General features: G+C 39.4%; 1 protein-coding gene across 1 annotated transcript in view; it reads left to right on the top strand.

Moving 5' to 3' along the window:
- zmat4a (zinc finger, matrin-type 4a) overlaps window positions 1-21550 on the top strand; it is a 148416-nt gene that overhangs the window by 99456 nt on the left and 27410 nt on the right. The window contains exons 5-6 of the mRNA XM_026187289.2: window positions 4095-4316; window positions 19384-19480. Coding sequence (XP_026043074.2) covers window positions 4095-4316; window positions 19384-19480 — 319 coding nt within the window. The remainder of the gene's footprint in view (window positions 1-4094; window positions 4317-19383; window positions 19481-21550) is intronic.

Genomic DNA, 21550 nt, shown 5'->3' with positions numbered 1-21550 from the left:
AAACATTTTTGAAAGAACGGCTCGCTCTCAGGAGTGGTATTATAATAAGATGCTACCTGTGCAAAAGTCCAGTTTTGAATTTCCTTACTACTAAATTTTCCATGTTCAACTGTTAGTGGTAAGTCGTGATAGAGTGGGGTCAGCAGATCCTGAGGCTTTCTGCAGAGTCATTAGCTACATACAGGTGTTCAATTAAATATGTGTGCACTGCTTCTCATGGACTTTTTATTTTGTTGATAAAACAACTTGAGAGATGTTGACAGCATTGTAGTGATAATTAACATGTTTACCAAAAATGCTGTATTAACTTTAAAACAATATTTGAGATGCTGCCTTTCTTTGAACAGTCTGGAGTGCAGAAGTGTACTGTGAGGATAATTAACCTTCTTTCTGTTCTCTCACGTCTTTATCTCAGCAAACAGTAAACATTTAACCTCTTTTGAGTTCCCATTCGCTCTAACTTCTTTCATTCTGTCATCACTGTGTCTGGAAATCGCCTGAATGTTATGATACCAGGAGCTGTGCTTTTGGGGGAGTGTTGCATCTGAGTATTACGCTTTTAGTTCTTCGTAAATTTAGAGCTTTTTTTCCTGCTTTAATCCGAGGCTGCATTAGTCTGCCTATAGATTTCCTAGTAGTCTTTATATTTGGGTTGCAGAAATGCAATCCCCTCTCTTTGAGCAAGGCGTTACATTTCTCTCAGCTCCAGGGTTGCTGTTATGCTGCTGACCTCTGACCTGCTTGCAAAAGCAGCTGCAGGGATTAAATTGAGTCTGACAGTTTACATTGGCCTATTATAGTGGGGGTCATTCTATAACCGTAAAGTCCAACATTTAAATCCTACATAACATCCTTTTGCTGTGGAGGGGCGAATGAGCCAAGCACTGAATGTAAAGTGTGATGCAAACGGCCTCACTGAGGGCCAGCTGTGCTCAGCAGACAGCGAGTCCTGACACTTCAGGCTCCATACATCCTCTCTCCCGCCATGTTTTTCACTGGACTTTGCTATTTTGAAATGTTGACTGGTGTAATGGAAGCTAATGGGACAAAACTAAATGTTGACTTAGGGTGAGCTGTGCAGTGGAGCGTTAAAACTGATTAAGCTGATAGGGCTTCTTCGTGTTGGGGAGTGCTCGTTGCAGCACGTTGCTCGTTCAGGGGTTAATGCCGTCATCCATGCGTGAAGGCACAAGTGGGCAGCCCCAAGAAGAGCTGGCTTCTCTTCCGTTTGCCAAGTAGAATTTAGGTTTTCCTCTTTAGGCATCTAATGGAGATAACAGCTTGTTATTCAGAGGGCTACACTTGCACAGCCACAGTTACGTTGCCGCTGATGAGTGCTCATTAAAGCCGTCCCATTGTGCTCTGTCTGCCAGCTACAAATCTTTTCTTTAAAAAAGCTGGCAAAGTGTTGCTAATGTAGCTCATTTTAAAGTATTTTTTTCCTGGGCAGTGTTTTTCCTGAGCATTTATAGTTTCTCACATTTGTCTTAGCAAAAATGTGACATTTTGGGTTATTATATCACCATTATGTTCACAGCACCTTTTCAGGACTTATACATTATGTTTACTGTTTGACATAAGCCAAAAAGACATGAAGTGTCATGATCATACAGAACCCAAGTAAATTAGCTGGATTTCAAAAGCATTAAAAGTCATGTCAGACATTAAAATCAAGTTATGGTTTAGAAACACAGAGAACACCTTGTTCTTATTATTTGTGTCCTTAAATTTTGTTGTTTTGTTTTGCTATCAGTTATGTCAGTCCATGACAACTAATGTCAAAAGTCTGTTTGTATCCATACAGGTACAGTGTACCCAGTGTTAAAAAGGTAAATATATACCCAAGAAGTTAAAAGGTGTTTCTTGGTTTAAATAATTGCAGTTTGAGGAGACAGTCTGTTTGGGGTCTAGTAAACAAACAAGTTAGCATATTGATTTAACTCTTAGACTTGATAAAAAGCATTTGGGCAAAATTCAGGAAGAAGGTTTTAGGTTCAGTCTTTGCTTTGCTGTCTGCTTGTCTGAGGCAGATATGAGAGAAAGAAGATTCAAGGGTTCAGTAAGAACAAGCAAGTATTGTACAAATGCCTCCCTGTTTCAACTTATTAAATAATAATATTTCAAAAAAATAGTCATTCTTTAACTTTATACTAAAAAATGTTGCCAGGAATCAGAAGTGGTCCTTGAATCAAAACCACATGGGTACAAATTAGCACCCATTGTCGAATGGCAATACCTTAGAGTACTGTTTAAGCTGTAGTACCTCTTCATGCCTCTTCTTCATCTGAGACAAAAATGCATGAATAATAAAGATGAAAATTTGACTGTGAGGCCAGATCAGGTTAGTAGTTAGCCCACAAGCTACCAATGGTTTGAGAGTTAAGCCTAACATAATGGTCCCATTTTAATAAACCATAAAATCCCCCATAGTGTTTTAGATTCTCCTGAAGTAAGAGAGTGAATTCATGCAAGTCAGAGTGTGCTTTTCCCCTGAACAATCACAAGCTTTTTCATTTCGTAACCACTGGAAATGATTTCATATTACTGACAGCTTAGTTAGATAGTTCAGATCTGCTTCTTACGTTTATGAGTCTCAGTTAGAAGATAATTTGATATGTGGTTATGTATTTATTTTGTTTTGTTGTTTGAGTTTTACACTTATTTTTATTTATTTTTTCCAAACGTTTAAAGCTGTTACACACACAAAAAAGTTGACCTGGTGTTTCAATCTTTTACTCAAGTCACTGTGATTGCTTTTGCTTTGTATTTGTTTCTTCAAAATATGAAATTAAAGCTCATTGTTAGTTTTTTTCTAACAATGAGCAACAATACTTCTTTCTCTGAAATTTGAGGTTAACTTAGTGTAAGAAAGTCTAAGGAGCTTGGAAAGGAAAAGGAAAAGCGTCTGGTTTTCTTTAAGTTTCCTTGAAGACATTTCACCTCTCATCCGAAAAGCTTCTTCGGTTCAAAAGAGTAATTGGTGGAGAGTTTAAAATCCTTCCCAGACGCCTTACTGCCCACTCACATCCCGGGCCATATGACCTCAGTAAATCACATGATAGGGTGCGGCTAGGTTTCACAATGGGTAACCTGAAACTTTGGCTAGTTGTAACCCACACCTGTTTTCACACTTTAGCCCGTGTGATTAGATAGAGGATCAATAGGGGGTCCATGACCCTCTTGCGGACACTCCCATAGGGCTTCAAATCTGGGACTCTCCACCAATGGCTCTTAGAACTGAAGAAGCTTCTCGGATGAGAGGTGAAACGTCTTCAAGGAAACTTGAAGAAGTCCAGACGCTTTTCTTTCCAAGCGCCTTAGACTCTGATGACTGAGAACCTTCACAGACTTAGTGTAAGAAAGTATTTATAGTAATTTTATGCAGCTTATCTGCGTGAAGAGCCAAATATGGAAAGTAAAGACTGTAGGTAAAACTGGTGGGCTGCTAGACAAATGTCCTGGACACTCTATCATAAAGCATCCTAGAAATAATATTAAATCAGAGTGTGATTATGCTTTACTGGAGGCGGATACTGTGGAGACTGATCAATATATTATTTTTCAAACTGATACCAACCCTGAAATGCCAATTTATTAGCCTTAAAAAAAAAAAGCACAATCAAATTTCCCTAACACTTAAGTCAAGTGTAGTTACTTTTTTACTTGTTTATGTCTTGTCTGACTTTATTCACGTCATCTGGTTACTTTGTTTGTGGCACTCAAATATTTGTTTGCAAAGTGCCCTCTGGTGGACAAGATATGCAGCATCAACACTCATGGCTGAGCGTTGTTTCTCTCTTCTCTATAAATCATTCTTAACGTCGTTACCGATAGATCAGCGAGTTGTTAATATTGGCTGAAAAAATTGACGCAACAATAAATTTGCTGGGCTCTATCTCTGTCAAGTCGCGTACTGTGGTCATGTCAAATATGTAAATGTTCTGCTTTGTATAAGGCAAGGGGTTCCCAGATTACGTAAAATGCTGTAAAGGAGATTATTTAAAAAGTAGTAGTGTCTTAGCAGATTTGTTTTGTTTACAAAACTATCACTAGATCACCAAGAGACATCTGTATCATTCTTGTTTTACCTTCAGAGGCATCCCCCAGTCCTGTTAAGACCTCCCCAGAAGCATCTCCTATGACCTCCCCACGACAGCGCCGTGACTCAGACCGCTACTGCCAGCTATGCAACGCCTGGTTCAACAACCCTGGCATGGCTCAGCAACATTATGATGGCAAAAAGCACAAGAAGAACGCTGCCAGAGCAGATCTCCTGGAGCAGCTGGGAAAGACCCTGGACATGGGAGTGATGAAAGGTAATATGAATACATTTTCAGTACATCAGTTCATTTTTAAACTATGTTCATACATTTGTGAAGGTGCATTATCAGATACAGTTTATAAACGAAGTTCAAAAAAAGTTTTCCAGCCTTTTTAAGGGTAAAAAATTCTTATACTGAATACTGTACAATCTTATTGTACAGTATATACAGTATATACAGTTCTAATTTCTTTTGAGGTGACACATACCACCACTCACAATAAAAAAAATCACAATGAAATAACTGTAAGCCAATAGCAGAGTTGCATTACTGTGAAAGGTAATTTCACAATTTGCATTATTGCATTATCAAACAATATAACTATGTATCAGCCGATAGCAAGTCAGCACATTTAGCCATTTAGTTCAAACTGAGCCTCTGAATAGCGATGACAGGGACTGGCTTTGGCTGTGGTGCCAGATCAGCCTGCCTTACAATTTCAAAAACTGCTGGGGTTTCCCTGCATAACCATGTGAAGACTAAGGGGACAGAAAATATCCAGTAATCAGCAGGTCTCTGGCTGAAAATGGCTTTTTGATGCCACAGATCAGAAAGACAAGACTAAGTCAAATAATCACAACCAAAGTAAGCAGAAGAGCATCTTCGAACGCACAGCCTAACAAAGCTTGAACTAGAACTGCTACAGCAGCAGAACAACAATTCCAGCTTTCAGTCCTATCTGTGAAGGGAATAGAAGATTGAGAAAACTTAGCCTAGTTTGATGAAATCTTTAGTTTTGCTGTGAAATTTGGATGGTAGGGTCAAAATTAAATGTAAAAAGCATGAAAACAATGACCCATCCAGCTTTGTATCAAAGGTTCAGGCTGCTGGTGGTGGGTGCGCAGTGTTGTGGGGCATATTTTCTTATCATGGTTTGTGCCCCTCAATACCAGCTAAGCACCATCTAAATACCACGGCCTATGTAAGCATTGGTGCTGCCCACATCCATCTTTTATCACCACAGTGAACTCATCTTCCTATGACTGAATCCAGCATGTCATAAAGCTCAAACTGGTTTCTTGGACGTGTATTTCACTGCAAAATAAATGACTTCACTAAGATCTGGTGACTGATCTCAATTCGATAGAACACCTTTGTGATACGGTGAAACAGGAGATTGTGCCATATTGACTGTCATGTCAATACGTACCATAGTTTCTGAGGAATTTTTTCAGCACCTTCTTAAATCTGTGCCACAAAGACTTTTGGTAGTTATGAAAGCAAAAATGGGATCCAACTAGGTAGGGATAAGTAATGTCTCGTTTAACGCTGCAGGTAATAAATGTGACTTGCATAGCTTAATATTGATGAGCAACAGAGAGCAGTATTACATTTGTTAATAGCTGTGACTATTTCTAAGCCCTGCTCTGTGGAGCTGAAAAGTAACCCTCTTGACTTCAGCTGTCAGCTTGACTCTTCATGGAGCCCACCAGCATGTCACAAGCTGTTAATTTTACAGAGGAGGAGGGGAGAACTTTCTTGCTTATCATTTCCCAGTTACAATATGTCAATAACAATTACATAATATTATTCCAGCTGGCAGAGTGCTGGCTGCCAGAAGAGCACACGGAGCCCAGAGGTGTTGTAAAGGGCAGCAGAGTGTGACTGCACCAAATGGGAGAAACAAGTCTTCACAGCTGATTGGCCATGGACCTTCTAACTCAGAGCCTGATTGGCTACTTTTGCTAGTTGAGGGCAAACTGGTTGGTTCTGCTTTGTTCAGCTTTGTTATGCTGCCCAAGCTTTTGAGTCCACGATGTTTGTTTCAGGAACATTATACATGGTGTGTTTGACTGCCGATGTTTGCAACTTCAGTTACCAGTACCGCATTTAAACCTATAAACAGGGACATAAATACACTTATGATTCAAAGAAGAAATTCACCATTGTTTTGGACAATAAGCAGATAATAACAGTATTAACATAGATATTGTGCTGTAATGTGTGTTGGTGGGGATGGTGGTTCTGTACTCTGTGGGTTACATTTTGGCTTGGGGGAGATTGGGCCATATTAAAATTAGTAGGTTTACAGTTTATTTTGAGAATCTTTTACCAGGTGACATTGAATGGTGACCACTGGCTGGGAGAGTGGCTAAGGGGGTAGAGCAGGTCATCTACTTATCAGAAGGCTGGTGGTTTGATCCCTTGCTGCTCCAGTCTGCATGCTACGATATCCTTTGGCAAGATACTACCCCATTGTGTTCACTGGAGTGTGAAATTTAGAAAGTGCTTGTATGAATGGGTGAATGAGACATGCTGTATAAAGTGCTTGAGTGGATATATCAGTATGTATATAAGAACCTGTGCATTAAGGATACATAAGTTAAACTGACTGGTTTCAGACTACGAATATACTAAGAGGCTGCATAAAGAGTAGGGCTGAACGATTATGGAAAATAATCTAATTGCGATTTTTTTGCCCCAATATTGCGATTGCGATGCGATATGCGATTATTTTTTAAGGTCTTTGTCTTCTGTATTATTAAACAAAGACAAGCAATACATCATATAGTATGGCCAATACTATATTACATTAATTTTAAACTGTTCTTTCCTGGAAGACAGACCTCTGTTATGATGACATGAGGTGATGCATGAATTGATGACTGACATTTTTATTTAACTTCTTCAATCACAACAGTATATTTGAACATACACAATAGTTTATTTTTAGCTTACAAACATCTGAGCATAAAGTGCTGACAAGGAACCCTGGTGTAAACATTAAAATGAAAGTCAGTACAATGTGCAGATTGCAGAAATATACATAAACAAAATCAGTGGCTTTACCACACTCAGTTTTTCGACATCTGTGAACTACTAGACAGTCATTCAATTAAAAAATAATATTAAATAAATAAAACTAATAAATAAAAAATACACACATCTTACTGATCTCTGCAGTCAGTAACATTAACACATAAAGTGCAAACATAATAGCAATTGTATAAACACACACACAAACACGCCTTTAAAATTTAAAGGCGTGAAATTGGACGGTCTAGTTCTGATTAGCGTCACCGCTGTCTCGGTGGAGTTTAATAAACTCGGCCGTCTGCTTCTTGCTATCTAAAATATAACCAGACACTGGCGTAAATTCTCGACTGTCTCATACTTCTGTTTAATAAGTTTTCTGTTTGACGTTTAGTCAGCTGTGTGAAAACCAAGGAGGAACCCACCCGGGGGATTAATAAAGTTTTATTTTATCTAATCTAATAACTTTAATCTCAGCCAAACCGATTTACTCACGAACAAACAAAACACTGAAAAAAGCCCAACAATAACATTTTTAGGTTGTCTAAGTGACATATATTACGTTTAACCCGAGCAGCGAAACTCCGCGGTGATCTGAAAATGATGTGCCGGGAGTTGTGCCGTTCTCGGCCGCATCAGTAACCCTCGAGCTCCCGGCTAGCTGTCGAGCTGGTGGGTAGCAGACGCCTCTGAAAACGTCGAAGCACTTTTGCAAATATGGGATATCTTGATAAACCGAGCAGATATTTGATGTTTACACAACTACTTTCTCGCCTGAAAATATGTTAAAAGTTTATTTTGTGACCCAGAAAGATTAGTATGAGTAATTTTAAAACTTAGTAGCGGCCGCCATTGTTGGAAACTGGAGTTTGGCTGGGCCGCGCTATGAATTCTGGGATATGGTAGTAATTTGGACAGCCTTCGGCGCGTCGCTGTGACGTAATCGGTCTACAAATGCGGCCTCAGGAGGATGCAGCCCATGAATTTGGACATGTCCAGAGTATAATCGCAGCCTTTGCGGTTAGAAAATTGCACTTGATCATGTCGCGATATTATCACAAATGCGATATATCGTTCAGCCCTAATAAAGAGTCAGTATAAGACAAAGGTGAACTTTATTAACTCTACAGGGGAGACACAGAATAAATAAAGGGCTGGAACTTAGCATTTTTAGCTCTTTTCTAAATAAGTATTTTTGGTATACAAAGAGATGTTTTCACACCTTTGTATAAATTGGTGAGGTTCAAATCAGGAGATTATGGCAGTCAATTCGAACATTCATGCCAGTTTTTAAGGAGGATCATTGTCCTCCTGTAGAACTTTTTCTCAGTTCCAGGTCTCAACGAATTGCCTGAAGTCTACGTCCAGAATTTGATTATTTTTAGCCAGATCCACTCTTCCCTCTATCTATTGTTATGTTACTTGAACTATTGGCTGCCACTCAACTCCAAAGCAGAATATTTCTGCTACTCTGCTTAACAGCTAGCAAGATTTTCATTTCTGCTCCTGAATTTCTCAAACACATGGCTCGGAAAGTGTGACCAATGAGCTCAGTGTGATTTTTTTGTTGTAATCTTACTTTAAGTCATTTGTAGACTTTCATGATTCCAATGAATCGTTCATGTAGGCTGTGTTTGCGCATCAGTGCTAGGTTAAATGCAGCACAGTTAAATGCTGCATCTTGTGTGTCAGCTAAATGTTTCTACAAAACTTGTTTGAAGTTTGACAGATAATGGCAGAAGAAGCTAATGAATAAAATATGATAGAAGGTACTTTTTAGAGTTATCAAAAATCATTATTGGCCTATATTGGGCCTATTAACTGATATATGCATGTCTTGTGGCAGATTGCTGACCCTTCTTTAGCCTGGTCTGTTGGAGGTATCTTCCTGTTAGAAGAGAGTTTTTCCTTCCCACTGTTGCCAAATACTTGCTCAAAAGGTGTTTCTGATTGTCCCAACATACCCAAGAAACATGTCCTGGCTCTGCCCCTGTGTCTCCTTCCATTAGGAAATGTCAAAACCAACTCTTCTAGGAGGTATACAGGATGTATCCTAGTCAGATGGCTGAAAGATTATCTCCCTACTCTCACCCCCAACCAGTTGTGGCTGATAGTTGCACTTTGAGACAACTTGTGATTTTTCATTTATGTAAATAAAATTGAATTAAACTAAATCAAATTGAATTGACCAATAATCTTGTGCTGGGAAAAAGTGCAGTGAAGAGTTGGAAGGAGAGATATTTTTTGTTGCAAGATTCCTTTGTTTCCTTTACACGGGGTGTGAAATAAAGCATCAGCATTGGTTACTGGCCATTTTTGAAACAATGTTTCAGTCCAAAGTTTTGCATCACAGGGTGTTTGAAAAGTATGACTAAGGTTTCTAAAGCGACTGAAAAGGAAAGATTTCTAAATGAAGACGTAGTTTGTTAACGGGTTCAGTGTTTTGCAAGTGAATCAAAGAATGCACTGCTTCCACAATCCTCTTATAACAAGTGTTGATCTCAATGAATAATTCATTAGAGATTTGCATGTAAAAATGAAAAACAGTTTAATCCCTTTATATCTTTACCTTCATCTGTTCTGCACGGCGCCTGTTTTTACAGTGCATTAAGAGGAGATGAATTTGCCGGCTTCAACAGAGTCATTATGGAGCGACAGAAAATGTCAGCACACTAGCTGTACTATTCAGCACTTGGAATAATGAGCATTACTCTCTGGCGATTATCAATTAGTAATGAAGTGGCAAATTGTCCTATCAGGCAAAACCAGCAGTGTGAGCCCACAGAGAGGAGAATGGGACCGCAGCAGGCCTTGCAGGCGGTCGGGATGCTGCTGCTTCTTTCTGCTTCCTCTCTGCATTTTATCCTTTCATCTTTCCTCCTTTTTTCCTCCCCTCTACCTGACCTTGTGCACTTCTCAACCTGTTAAGAAAATGTGGAGTCTGACTCTGAAGATTGTCCTGTGATGAAATATTCAAAAGCTCTAATAAAATGGGAGGGAGCATCATCCAGTGGTCTTGTTTGTTGTTGTTGTTGTGTGTACAGAGCTGTGCAGCATTGAAAAGCTGATGGCAAAGACATAAGGTTGAAGATGGATAAAGAGATGGGCAAGCCATTAGCACTTTTAGCACAAGTGTAGAGACCCTCCAGATGTGTCTAACCTCATGATAAAAGCCTTTGTTTTATAAGTGGTGTACATACAAAAGAGTGCAGGTTAACCGCATGAGCATAGTGTAAAACCGAGGTCCCTGCTCACCTGTCCTCTTTGGCTTAGTTGATTTAAGTTGTTTTGGTAAAACTCCATCTTTGCGCTCTAATAGTCTACTTGATCCTCTGGTCTTTTGTCTGGTGCTCATTCTGTTCAAAGCTAACAGGGAGTAGTATTGAGATGGTGATATAACTGTGAGGACTGTAATGTTTGCATAAATGTAAATGGGATGGAAAATGAATTTGTGGTTGATAGTCCATTAAGACACTAATGGGAACAGATTGTGTAAGCACTTTTGCCCAGTTATCGCTGCAGCAAGTTTAAAACAGATGATCTCTTTTTTCCAGGTTTGTTTTCTTCTTCTTTTTTTATTAAAGTAAAGATGTGTTGGATTTTATCTCAGAAATAGCTAAACTTGTATTTGTGGTGAACTTTCTTATTCGTGCTGAACTCTCCCCATTCCAGCACTGCTGCTCAGGAATCATGTGTTTACTCTTGTCAGTGTTTACAGACTGTGCCTGTAACTGTGTGGAAATCTATCCATCCATGTTCATGACTGGTTATCCAAGCCACAGTTTCGGGAAATCACTTTCCCAGCTGTCATAAGGTGAGATGCAGGGTACACTGAGGGCAGGCCGTCAGTCTAGCTTAATGTTTCAGTTTAAATATAGATTAGATAAACTAAAAAAATAAAATCTTTCAAAAATGCCCCCTTTTATGACTTTTACATCAGAACACATCAAATCAACAGATGACTGCTTTTAAGCTTTCTTTTACTTTCTTGTACTGGCACATAATGGACTTCATGAGAGAGACTGAAATAACACACATGCTATAGACTCCTTTGTTGTCCCACATTCAGTGTTCATAGAGTGGCTAAACGAAACATGAGCTGCATCCCAGGTTTAGTGACTCACAACCAGACAATGTGAAGAGAGACACAGCAAACAGCTTGGTTCATCTGACCACCAGCCAGCAGTTCATGTAACTATCTAAGTGCCTGCCAAATGCTTTTTATAGTACTCATAAGACACCTGCTGTCACAGAGATGTGAGCATCAGCAAAGGTAGAAGTCACGGTAAGTGGTAAAGCTCTGTTATATGAGATAAGCATCACCTTTGCGTTGAAGTGGCGTTATACAAGTTTGATCTAATTTAGAACCATTTGCCATCATCATCACAGAGTTGTAAACACTGCCTGTGTGCTGTCATTTTTCTTTATTTATCATGCCCATTTGGGCAATGTACTTTAGCTAATGTGATTTCCAACACCAGCAGACATAAGATACAGTTTGTAATCATCTTGTGCCATGTCAGAGAGAAAAAATATTATAAATGTAATAATGGAATCGATGAAGGACGATGCACAGGAGCTAAAAAAAAAGGATGAACTACTGCACCACTGTGATCTGTGATTTCCATCTCAGTAGGTTTTCAGCTTTCATATGAGATGAATGATGAATTTGTCCTATCAGTACTGGATATGCAGTAATTGTTCTCATTATTTGTTCAATAAAAATGTTTTGAGACTAAAAAAATGTAATACAAATGTTTTTAAAAAATCTTCGTGGTTTAAATTTGGTGATCTCCCTCTTCTTGTGTAACCCAGATCTGTTTTCTGGGCGGCTGCTATATTTAATCTAGTTTGTCCCTTTGTCCCACTTTTTCCCAATGCCTGTTGGATTTCTTCCTGTGCATCAACAAGCAAAACTTCATCTTTATTTTTATGTTTGCGGAAGTGAACAATGAGTGGTCAGAGTCCCATCATAATCAGTTCCATTTTTGGCAGTGGAGGTTTAGCAGTCCTCAAAGAGTCGTGCTGTACAACGTTATGGCAGTGCTCTTACAAAACATCAGATCTATTATTCTCCAGTCTCACAGTTTTTTAAATAAGTAAAATGATACTTAAGTAAACTTCAGAATGCATTTTCTAAAGAAAATGCAGTGTGAGCGCTGCTAGCCGAATGGTTTGAGTTCAATTTTTATAATTGCTGAATCTTTGTTGAAAAAAATGTTTAATAAGCTAAAATACACCAAATCATTGACCTGAAAGCCGGAGTGCAGAACTGTTGAAAGCTGAAGTTTACACAGAAGTTGGAATGTAGTGTGTGTGTGTGTGTGTGTGTGTGTGTGTGTGTGTGTGTGTGTGTGTGTGTGTGTGTGTCCTTATCAGCGAGTGAGTGACATACAGAGAAAGAGGGGAACTGGCATCAAATTAGGAGGTAAGATAGTTTTAAATCTTTAACTGTTTTGTGCGTCTTATTTTAGACTTTATGTTAGTGGGGAGAAAAGCTATACAGACTAAAAACAGAGACATTAAATGAGGTTAGACGACTTGATATGTGGGAGAATCCACTAGAATCCACAGGCAGGCACATAGTTTCAGTTCTAATGATCCAGTCACAAAATATGATTCCTAATGTCATCAACTGACTCCAACTACCCAGATTTGAACCGCCTGTCTGCTGAAGACAAATCCACCCATGAAAATTTGGCCGCAAGTTAATGTGCCAATCAGAACGCTCTATCATTCCCATAGATTTAAATTCACCAACTGAAAGTAACTGCCAATAGCTTTCAGTTGGACTGAAGTAAATACTGACATACTGTTACACATACTGTTACACAAAGGTACTCCCTGTACCTGGATCCACACAGTTGAATATTTTAAAAACTAAAGTTAGAAATGAGAAAAATACAAGCTCACATGTCCAAAAGAATCTAATACGTTGAACAGTGTTGAAGGAAGTTGACGAAAAAATATAATGAATGTACTCAACACTTAATCAGCGTTTACACTAATAAACTTCGGTCTTTTTATCCAGAGCCTTTCCTGGGCTGAATATTCTTACATGTTTGGTCGCCCATCCTATGTCCCTTTTAGTCCAGGAGAATCCCTGTATGTAAGTCAGTCGTGCTATTTGATAAGGACACAAGATGAAGTGTTTGTTTCAACATCATTTCCAAGAAATATTATTTGGAGTTATTATCACTGCCTGATAACACACACATAGCTGACCAAATACTCTAATCTTTGTTTTACCTGACCAGCTGCCTTTGCTTCTCAAGGTTTAAGAGTCCATCAGAACATTTACCTTTTTCTAAAAGGCTGTCATGTACCTTTTAGTAAAAAGTAGCTTCCATCTACCCACTTTACCATAAAGCCCTTTAGCAGAGTGTTTGACCGATGGTTGTCCTTCCTAAAGTCTCTCCTGTCACCACAAAGGACTCAAAGCTCTCATTTACAGTATAAACGATGCACCACGACTCAGCTGCAAGTGCCACTACAAAGGATCTCAGTGCTTTTGAAATGAAATGCTTCAACAACATTTCTTTTTACATGAAAAAATGAGAACTCTTTAAATAAAAATGGGAAACTTTAAACGTCATTTTTATATAAATAAACTGTTTGCTCACCCTTTTATGTAGCATGAATCACAATGTTTTTTTCCTTTTTTGAGTGTAGCTGACAGCGTGAGAAGATGAATAATAGTAGCAGGAAGACAGCAGAACTCACTTTAAGTCCATGCTGTGCCACAGCTGGTGTTTGCACTCCTATCACTTACCATGTCTCTGAAGAACAGTCCTCGCATCTGCTCTGCCTCTGTTGAGTATCTTGTTTGAACCGGCCCTAAAGATGATTTCAGGCGGAGCAGCCCATATTCACTAAGTGCTTTTCATATTGTGGCTGCTTCTCTGAAGTGTGGGGGAGAAAGCTGTTCACATGGAGAGAAGCAGACTGCGTTTGTGTTAAGAGCAGTTGAAAGAGAAGTGGAAAGTAGACTGCAGAAATATTCGAATTTACCTGTTTTTATCTTTTTTTTGTTGCACACCAGCTTTCAGATGCTACGTCTTTAACACCGAGTGATGTCATCTCTTCCAAACCTTATTGGCTGTGAAAATAAGCTGCTCTTAAGTCTGCATGGAAACATTTGAACCCCCCCCACCTCATTTCAATCCCTCTCCTTGCTTTTCAGTCAACTACATCCTTTTTTCAGAATAAAATGGCAGCTAGTGAAGTGGCCACTCTCCCAAAGCATGTTATTACCTAACTGTCACACAGTCAGACTGTGTGTCGAAGCTAAGAAATCACACTAAGGTTTGACAGGTACGTGGTTGGAACCATCATCCTCATTTTAATACTTCTATGGCACACTGATGAGCAGGTACGAGAAAAGTTTATGGAGCTTAGCGTGAGTAATTCTGTACTAAGAGAACGTGATTAATCCTTAAGTACTCCACTGTGTACTCTGGGCAGTGATGTATTGTTCTTTCTAAGCACAGTTGGAGACTCAGTTTGTAGACAAATCTAAGAGTGACTTTAAAACACAGTTAATATTAAATGTAGGCGATAATATAACATTTACATTCTAAAGAGGTAGTGCTTAGTAAAGCAGTACAGCACACAATTATTTAATTAAAGAGGACCTAATATGATTGGTTTTATTGTTTGTTCTATTACTGCTGTTCAGTGTATACAGAAGTGTTTGCTCTGAGCCAATAGAACTCAGTTCTTTGCCATTTTTCTACTCTTGGGTGTGTATGATGGCAGAAGAAGGGCTTAACCTCTCCAAGGTCATCTTAGGTATGCAGCTGTGACTGTAACAGCTCCACCCATTTACTCTTAAAATCTTTTGTTTTGAGGGGCAGCCAATAAGAAGGCATTTGCCGTTAAGGCAACGAAAGCAGCTTGTTTCAGACAAATAAAGAAGTGAGGGGCTGTACCAGAACCAGCACGAGCTAAATGAGGATTAATTTGGACTGTGAATCATGCAAAGCTAGAACAGGTCATCTAATAATCGGAGGTTGGTGGTTCGATTTCTGGCTGCTTCAATGTGCATGCCAAACATCACATCCTTCGTCTTAACCTTTTATCTTTTTCGGTAATGCTACAGTCTACAAACCATACACCCAACTTTCACTAGTATCTTGTAAACCTTCCCATTCACTCTTGCAGCTATCCTTCTATGATAATTGTCTTCACCCACTCCACCCTGCTTGCACTCTCTTCTTCACCTCTCTAACCTCTCTTTCTCTCTCTCTCTGTCTGCTTTGGACTGTTGATGTTTCAATGTATCTACCTTCACTATCTCTATTGTTTGCATATCCACCTTTCCACCTGTCTCCTTCTCCTTCACATACATATTCTGTCTTGCTTGTACTGACTTTAATTCATCTTCTCTAAAATTATATTCTATTATTTTTTTCATCGCTCAAAATAAGCGTCACACTCGCGAAAGCCGGTGTACCCACCGAAACGCCGTGCATTTATCGAGACTTTCAACCCCAGGTAGGCCAATTATGGATCTTCGGATCCACATTATATCAGCAGCTGTTCTCCACCGTGAACTATGTTAAAAACAAACGCCTCACAGATGACAGCTTACAGTCCTGCGTAAAGATGAAAGTTCAGGAGCAGAAGTCCCATTGTAAACGTACCACAGCAGACCCGACGATGTTTCCATGAACATGCTTTTCAGCATCTCTTTATTGACCACTTTTCACACGGTTGCTGTACGCACACAGCCGGCTGTAGCTTTTCAGCTCACCACCCAACACATACCAACAACAACACAACAGCATAGATAGCACACAGACGTTAAGGCGGCAAGGCGTGATTGCGGGCGCCGCTCGGGCGCGTCCACCTCCCCTGCAGTGGCGCTGCAGACCACGCCCCGCCACGCACATTAACCAGGTAAAATACATATTTAGGCAGAATTTTGCAAATATCTATTTTTCATTTTTTAGCAGCATAGTGCTTTTTTTCCAATTATTTTTTAAAAGTCAGGTCAAGGCTCCAAAAGCCCAAAGGCAATATCAGGGTGGCGGTCTTAAAGGTTGCTGACCCCTCACCTAGACAAACAGTCCTTTCCTCTTCCTTAGTGTTCAGTATTGCATACAACTCGTAATAACAGTAAGCTTGAAAATAAGAAAGAAAATTGCGTTTAAAAAAGTAATGAATGATCAAGATGAGAATTGTTTCAACCTGGCCATGAAACCAAAAAAACATTCATAAATGTGTTTCTGCAACCTGTTGTCAGTTTTGTTCTCATAGGTCAAGTAAGGGCCGTCTCTGTCTTTGCCATCTTAATGGTCCCTCTCAGTGTATTTTGATGTTGTCAAATCTTAACCAGAAACCACTAAATTTAGACCACAGGCTAGCTAGCCTGTCAACACCCAGCAGACAAATTGTGTTGGGTCAGACTATCACAGCTGTTAATCAGGGATGCTTCTCTGGAAGATATAATTTAGCATGTGGTCTCCTCATTCTCTCACTTTTTAGCTCTTTTTCAACAGAGGCTTGCAGTCACTGTTCTCAAGCTGTTGCTTTCAGCTGTATGTTGTATTCTCCACTCTTGTATTCCCCAGCCTAAAATAGATCCATTATACTGTTAACAACAGGCTCAGAGACGGGGAAATTACACCAAGCTGATCTAGGTCCTTTTCAACAAAGTGTAATGCTGAACCCTAATTTAAAACTCTAGATTGGACGAGTTCTCCTCAAGATATTACGCCTCTTCTTACCCCACATTTTTGAACTGTCCAATTTAAGAAACTTTCAGTCAGTGCTTCGGTGGGATGAAAACATTTTTGAGTAATGATTTTATTCTGTCAGTTTTGCAAAGCAATTCATTATACTAAATCTCACAGTTGCAACTTAGCACCCAATTGATTTCATAGAAACAGTGATTAAGTGTATGCTCTTTCAGCCTGGGCTCAATGCTACAGTGAGGGAGAGAATGAGCTAAAGTTACCAGATCTGAGTGGGGCAGATGCTTGCTGGTTAATTTAGCATGAATCCTGGACCAGTACCACCTTTTTCTTTGCTTATAAACAATCGACAAAGAATGTTGCACTGCTGATCAGTCATACTGCCAACAGTATCTCTTCCAAAGCTTCAGGCAATAGGTCTCAATAAGCTAAGAGAAAGCAAAAGATTCACTGCAAAACAAATTGATCTTGCCCAGGTTCAGAATCTGTTTGAGTGGTGCAAGCACGTACGGTTAGTCTATACGTTTGTGGACAAATAGTCTTCTCACTTTTATTTTTGTAGTTTTCTCTCTGTACGCTATGACAGAGGATTTAAAATAAATAAAAATGTAATTAAAGTACAAAATCCCAGCTTTATTTCAGTGGAATTGACAAAAATGTTGCATCAACTGTTTGTGAATTATAGGCTTGAGGCTTGAAAGTAACTGGACAAGCTAAACAAGTCAATGGCCCATGCATATCTGCAAATGTTGTGTGTTCTCCTTTGAGAAGTAACCTTAGACCCTGATGCTAGCATCGTGTTACATCTGTGGTGTTGTGTGCTCTGTATAAATTGCTTTTTAAAAAGTTTTACTAAGGCTTTGCTTGTATCTGTGGGTATTTTTTGACATACAATTACTTGATACCAGAAAAATCTCTCAGCTTCATAGCTTTCACAGACCAGCATGCATTTCATCTGTTTTTACAGCTAAAATGCTGCATGAGTTGTTTTTACACTAAAAACTGAGCTGAGCTCCTCTTAGCTTAAATATGTTTTTGGATATTTGACCTGAAGTTAAAACTAAATAGGCAGCTGATATGAATCTCATTACACCCACTAAAACATCTTTTTTTAACCTTTTTGGGTTTAGTAGTTTACCTCCTGGCAACTTCTTTTTTAGAGGTATACTTCTTATACGGTGAGATCGAATAAAGATCGAAGACATCAGTCTGTGTTTTTTTTTTCTCTGCATGCATCAGCTCCACAACCTGTTATTTTATTTAACAGTTACCAAATTCCTAAGTTAACTCAAACAAATGAGACTGCAGAGCACATTTTTCTTCTGCTGCAACCACTCATCGGCTGCTCCCCACACCCTCGTTTTTCTCAGCAAAGGGACAGGTTAACCAAAACAAACGAGTCTCCAGTGCCTCAGAAAGTAGGAAGCAAAGTTGATGAAGGGGAGGAATTGCAGAAGCCTAAAGCTTCTGATGCTTCATCGCTCATGCACCATAGCGCCATGTGGGAAGAGCCGCAGGTGGCTGCCAATGATGGATACCGAAGTCACAGTATAATCTTTCACCCTTTCAAAAATAGTTTGAGAGGCAGGCTGTCAAAGGGGCACTGCAAGGCAGAGCTTCTCCGCCTGCTGCAGAAATTTAATGTCGATTCATGACTGCGTCTGGGGACGATGGTGCAAAATTGAAATCTCAGTCATGGTGGCGACCAGCTGACAGAGTGGTTATTGTACAGCTTATCAGCGGGGAAGTGAAAGGGAGGGATTTGCCGCTCTCTGTGGGGAATATTGCCCTCCATCAAAATGGTAGAAGGGAAACAGCTGACATCAACACCCGAGACCAAGCCCACTGCAGATTTTCACCTTCCGCAACCCTGAAAGCAGAAAAACAAGAAGACTTTCAAAGTTTCGGCAGCGCTTTCCTCACCGCAGCGATTTAACAAACAATCATTCAGTGAGGAAATTTGATTGAGGAGGATATGGAAATGTGATTCAATGAGTGCAGGGTGGCATTTATTTTCTCTTGGCCTTTTGCTCTGAGGCATATTTATAGAGGAGCTAACTCAATTGCGAGAGCGAGGAAATCAAGACGGCCATTTTTCACACCACAATAAGATTAGTGCAACATGAAGGCGATTACACAGGATGCTTATAATTTGCAGCAACAGGGCGCTGATTCAATACAGCCATTATCACCCCAAGGGCATTGCTGTCGCTATTTAGAAAAAAAAATAGGCAACTCATTAAATGTTGTAGATTCCAAATGATTCAGACATCTCAAGGTCTCAGCTGCTATGGATTTACTATAAAGATCTTTGAGCTATGACTGCTGCACAAAGAGTCTTCTCCTTCAGTGCAGTTATGGGAGTCTTCTTTAGCAAACACCAGTTTGTTAAGGCAAAGTCACATGAATGCTCATCTGCTGCAGGACTGAGACCTGTCTGCGTGAAGGCAGACATGCCTTCTCACTGTGATGGATTGATTCATATTGGCCACGTGCAGCAGAGCAAAAATTGTATTACTGAATCAAGTTTTGAAAAATTCACTGGAGTAAAGCATTTGTTCAGTTGCCAGATTTGTTTCTGTAATGTGCGCTATTCTGTTTGATTCCAGGTCTGAAGCGAAGCTACTCCTGTGAAGTCTGCAGCGTCACACTCAACTCAGTGGCACAGTACCATGCACATCTGCAGGGCTCAAAGCACCAAAACAAGTGAGTGGATCCCACTAATGTTCATTTACAGCTCCTTTACACATCAAACTACTTATGCTGCTCTGGCAAAAGCCAACATGTTGTTTTCTTTGCTTTCACTTGCATTTTTCTTTCTACTTCTCAACAAAGAACCAGACATGCTACACTAATAATAAGAATGTTGCAGTGAGTGCCATTGCTGAGCTTTTGCTGGAGGCAAGCAGTGAGATTTTTCTCTGAATTAATTTCAGTCAACAAATTAAAGGACAGTCTATTATGGGAATTAACTCTCTAATTTAGCCTTGTTTGTCTTTTAGGTTGTTGCTAACTTATTGATGTTCAGCTTAAAGTGTCTACGAGTTAATCAGTCTGGCTGACTGGGCAGAGTGTCAATTTAAAATTGTGGGCTGAATTTGGTTTTTGTAGTTAGTTGTGGGAACGTACATCTCTCTTTTTCCCAAATCTGCAAAAAACTGCAGCCAGTTACAAGAGAAATATAGCTCTAGACTAGAGATGGACCGATCCGATATTACATACATACCGATCCATTAAATATCACGAAAGCACCTCACAAAACTTGCAACACGCCGTAACTCACCTCAGAACGTTAGCACGTCGGAGCAGTATGCATCACGTGATAGAGCAGCTGTGGCATGCGGGACCTGTCGGTGGTCTGGATAGCATTTGGAGCTTTGCTAGCAACCCGGCATTTCATCTCCGACAAAGTTATCCCCGAGAGAAGTAAAGCAAGTGTGTAAGTCCATCTCTGAATGTTTGTAAAGCATTCCTGCTTTAAGCTTACCAAACGATATATGGAGCGACTGCCTCTTCTGGCTGCTACTTCAATCATGAAACTGCTTAATGATCAGCTGATCGGCTTTTCTGTCGCGAGTCCGTCTCTGGTTTGTTTTTGGCCCACTTTGCACCAGAAAGAGGAAACCAGCGGCTGAACAACAGCAGCACGTTTAAGCTTGATCAGCTGTTGTTAGAATTTATTTATTATTACTTTCTACTCGAGGATCTTTTTCTACGTAGCTGACGGCTGGTAACTGTGCAGGGGCGGATCTAGCAAAGTTTAGCCAGGGGGGCCGATAGGGCATTAACAGGGAAAAGGGGGCACAAAGACATACTTTTCTTTCTTATTCTCATTTAAAATGTCTAGCTTTTAATAAATAATTATCCGAATCTTACACCCAAAGTTTTAATTTGATGTAAAATGAATAGAAGTCAATTACTGTATATAGTGACTATTAAGTCTAATATATATACCCTAGTAAGCTATAGTACTTTTTCCTTTGTGAAGGTACCATCTGTGCAGTCTGCAATTTTGTTGAAGAAAGATGTTGAATCTATTTAATATTTCTTGAAAAATAATTGATTTCTGTGCATTTTTTTTTCACACTGCATCAAATTAAGGTTGATTACGTTGATTAAGCATCATAAGGTGAAGCGTGAGGGGTGGTTCCCTATTTTTTATTTATTTATTTTTGTTGTTGCTGGGAGTTGGAACCCTATTAGTTAGGTTGCTTAATATTTACGCTAAGTACTCTTTAAAATACCAGAATAGGGAGGATGGTGCAGGTTTAAGTTTATTAGATTGATCAGTATTGCTGAACTATGAAATATTTTTTTTTTGCATACAGGTATAACAGAATAGCTTTAGTGTAGTTGTTGTTTTAAACTTGAGTATGAACTTATACAAAATGCAGCAAGATATTTACAAAACAGTTTTGTTTATTAAAAAACACTATATCGGATTCATATCGGTATCGGCAGATATCCAAATTTGTGATATCGGTATCGGACATAAAAAAGTGGTATCGTGCCATCTCTACTCTAGACAATAAGTCCTCATGGCTAAACCTTACCACAGCTTTTTATAATCTATATCCACACATATCCTGTTTACATTACCACAAAATATATTCCTGCTAAGATATATGGCATCACGAGATTCATGACATCGCCTGTTTCCTGCTTCAAACTACCATCATTACCATTTTAAACAAACGGCAACCTCCTATGCAGAAAAAAAAATACATTTCTAAAAAAACCCTTCAGGCTGGCTCCATATTAACTGTAAGATAAGAT

This window comes from Astatotilapia calliptera, chromosome 12 (assembly GCF_964374335.1).
Source record: "Astatotilapia calliptera chromosome 12, fAstCal68.1, whole genome shotgun sequence".
In the NCBI taxonomy this organism is placed as follows: domain Eukaryota; kingdom Metazoa; phylum Chordata; class Actinopteri; order Cichliformes; family Cichlidae; genus Astatotilapia; species Astatotilapia calliptera.
Note: the sequence above shows the minus strand (reverse complement) of the source record. Positions and strands in the feature narration are given on the sequence as shown.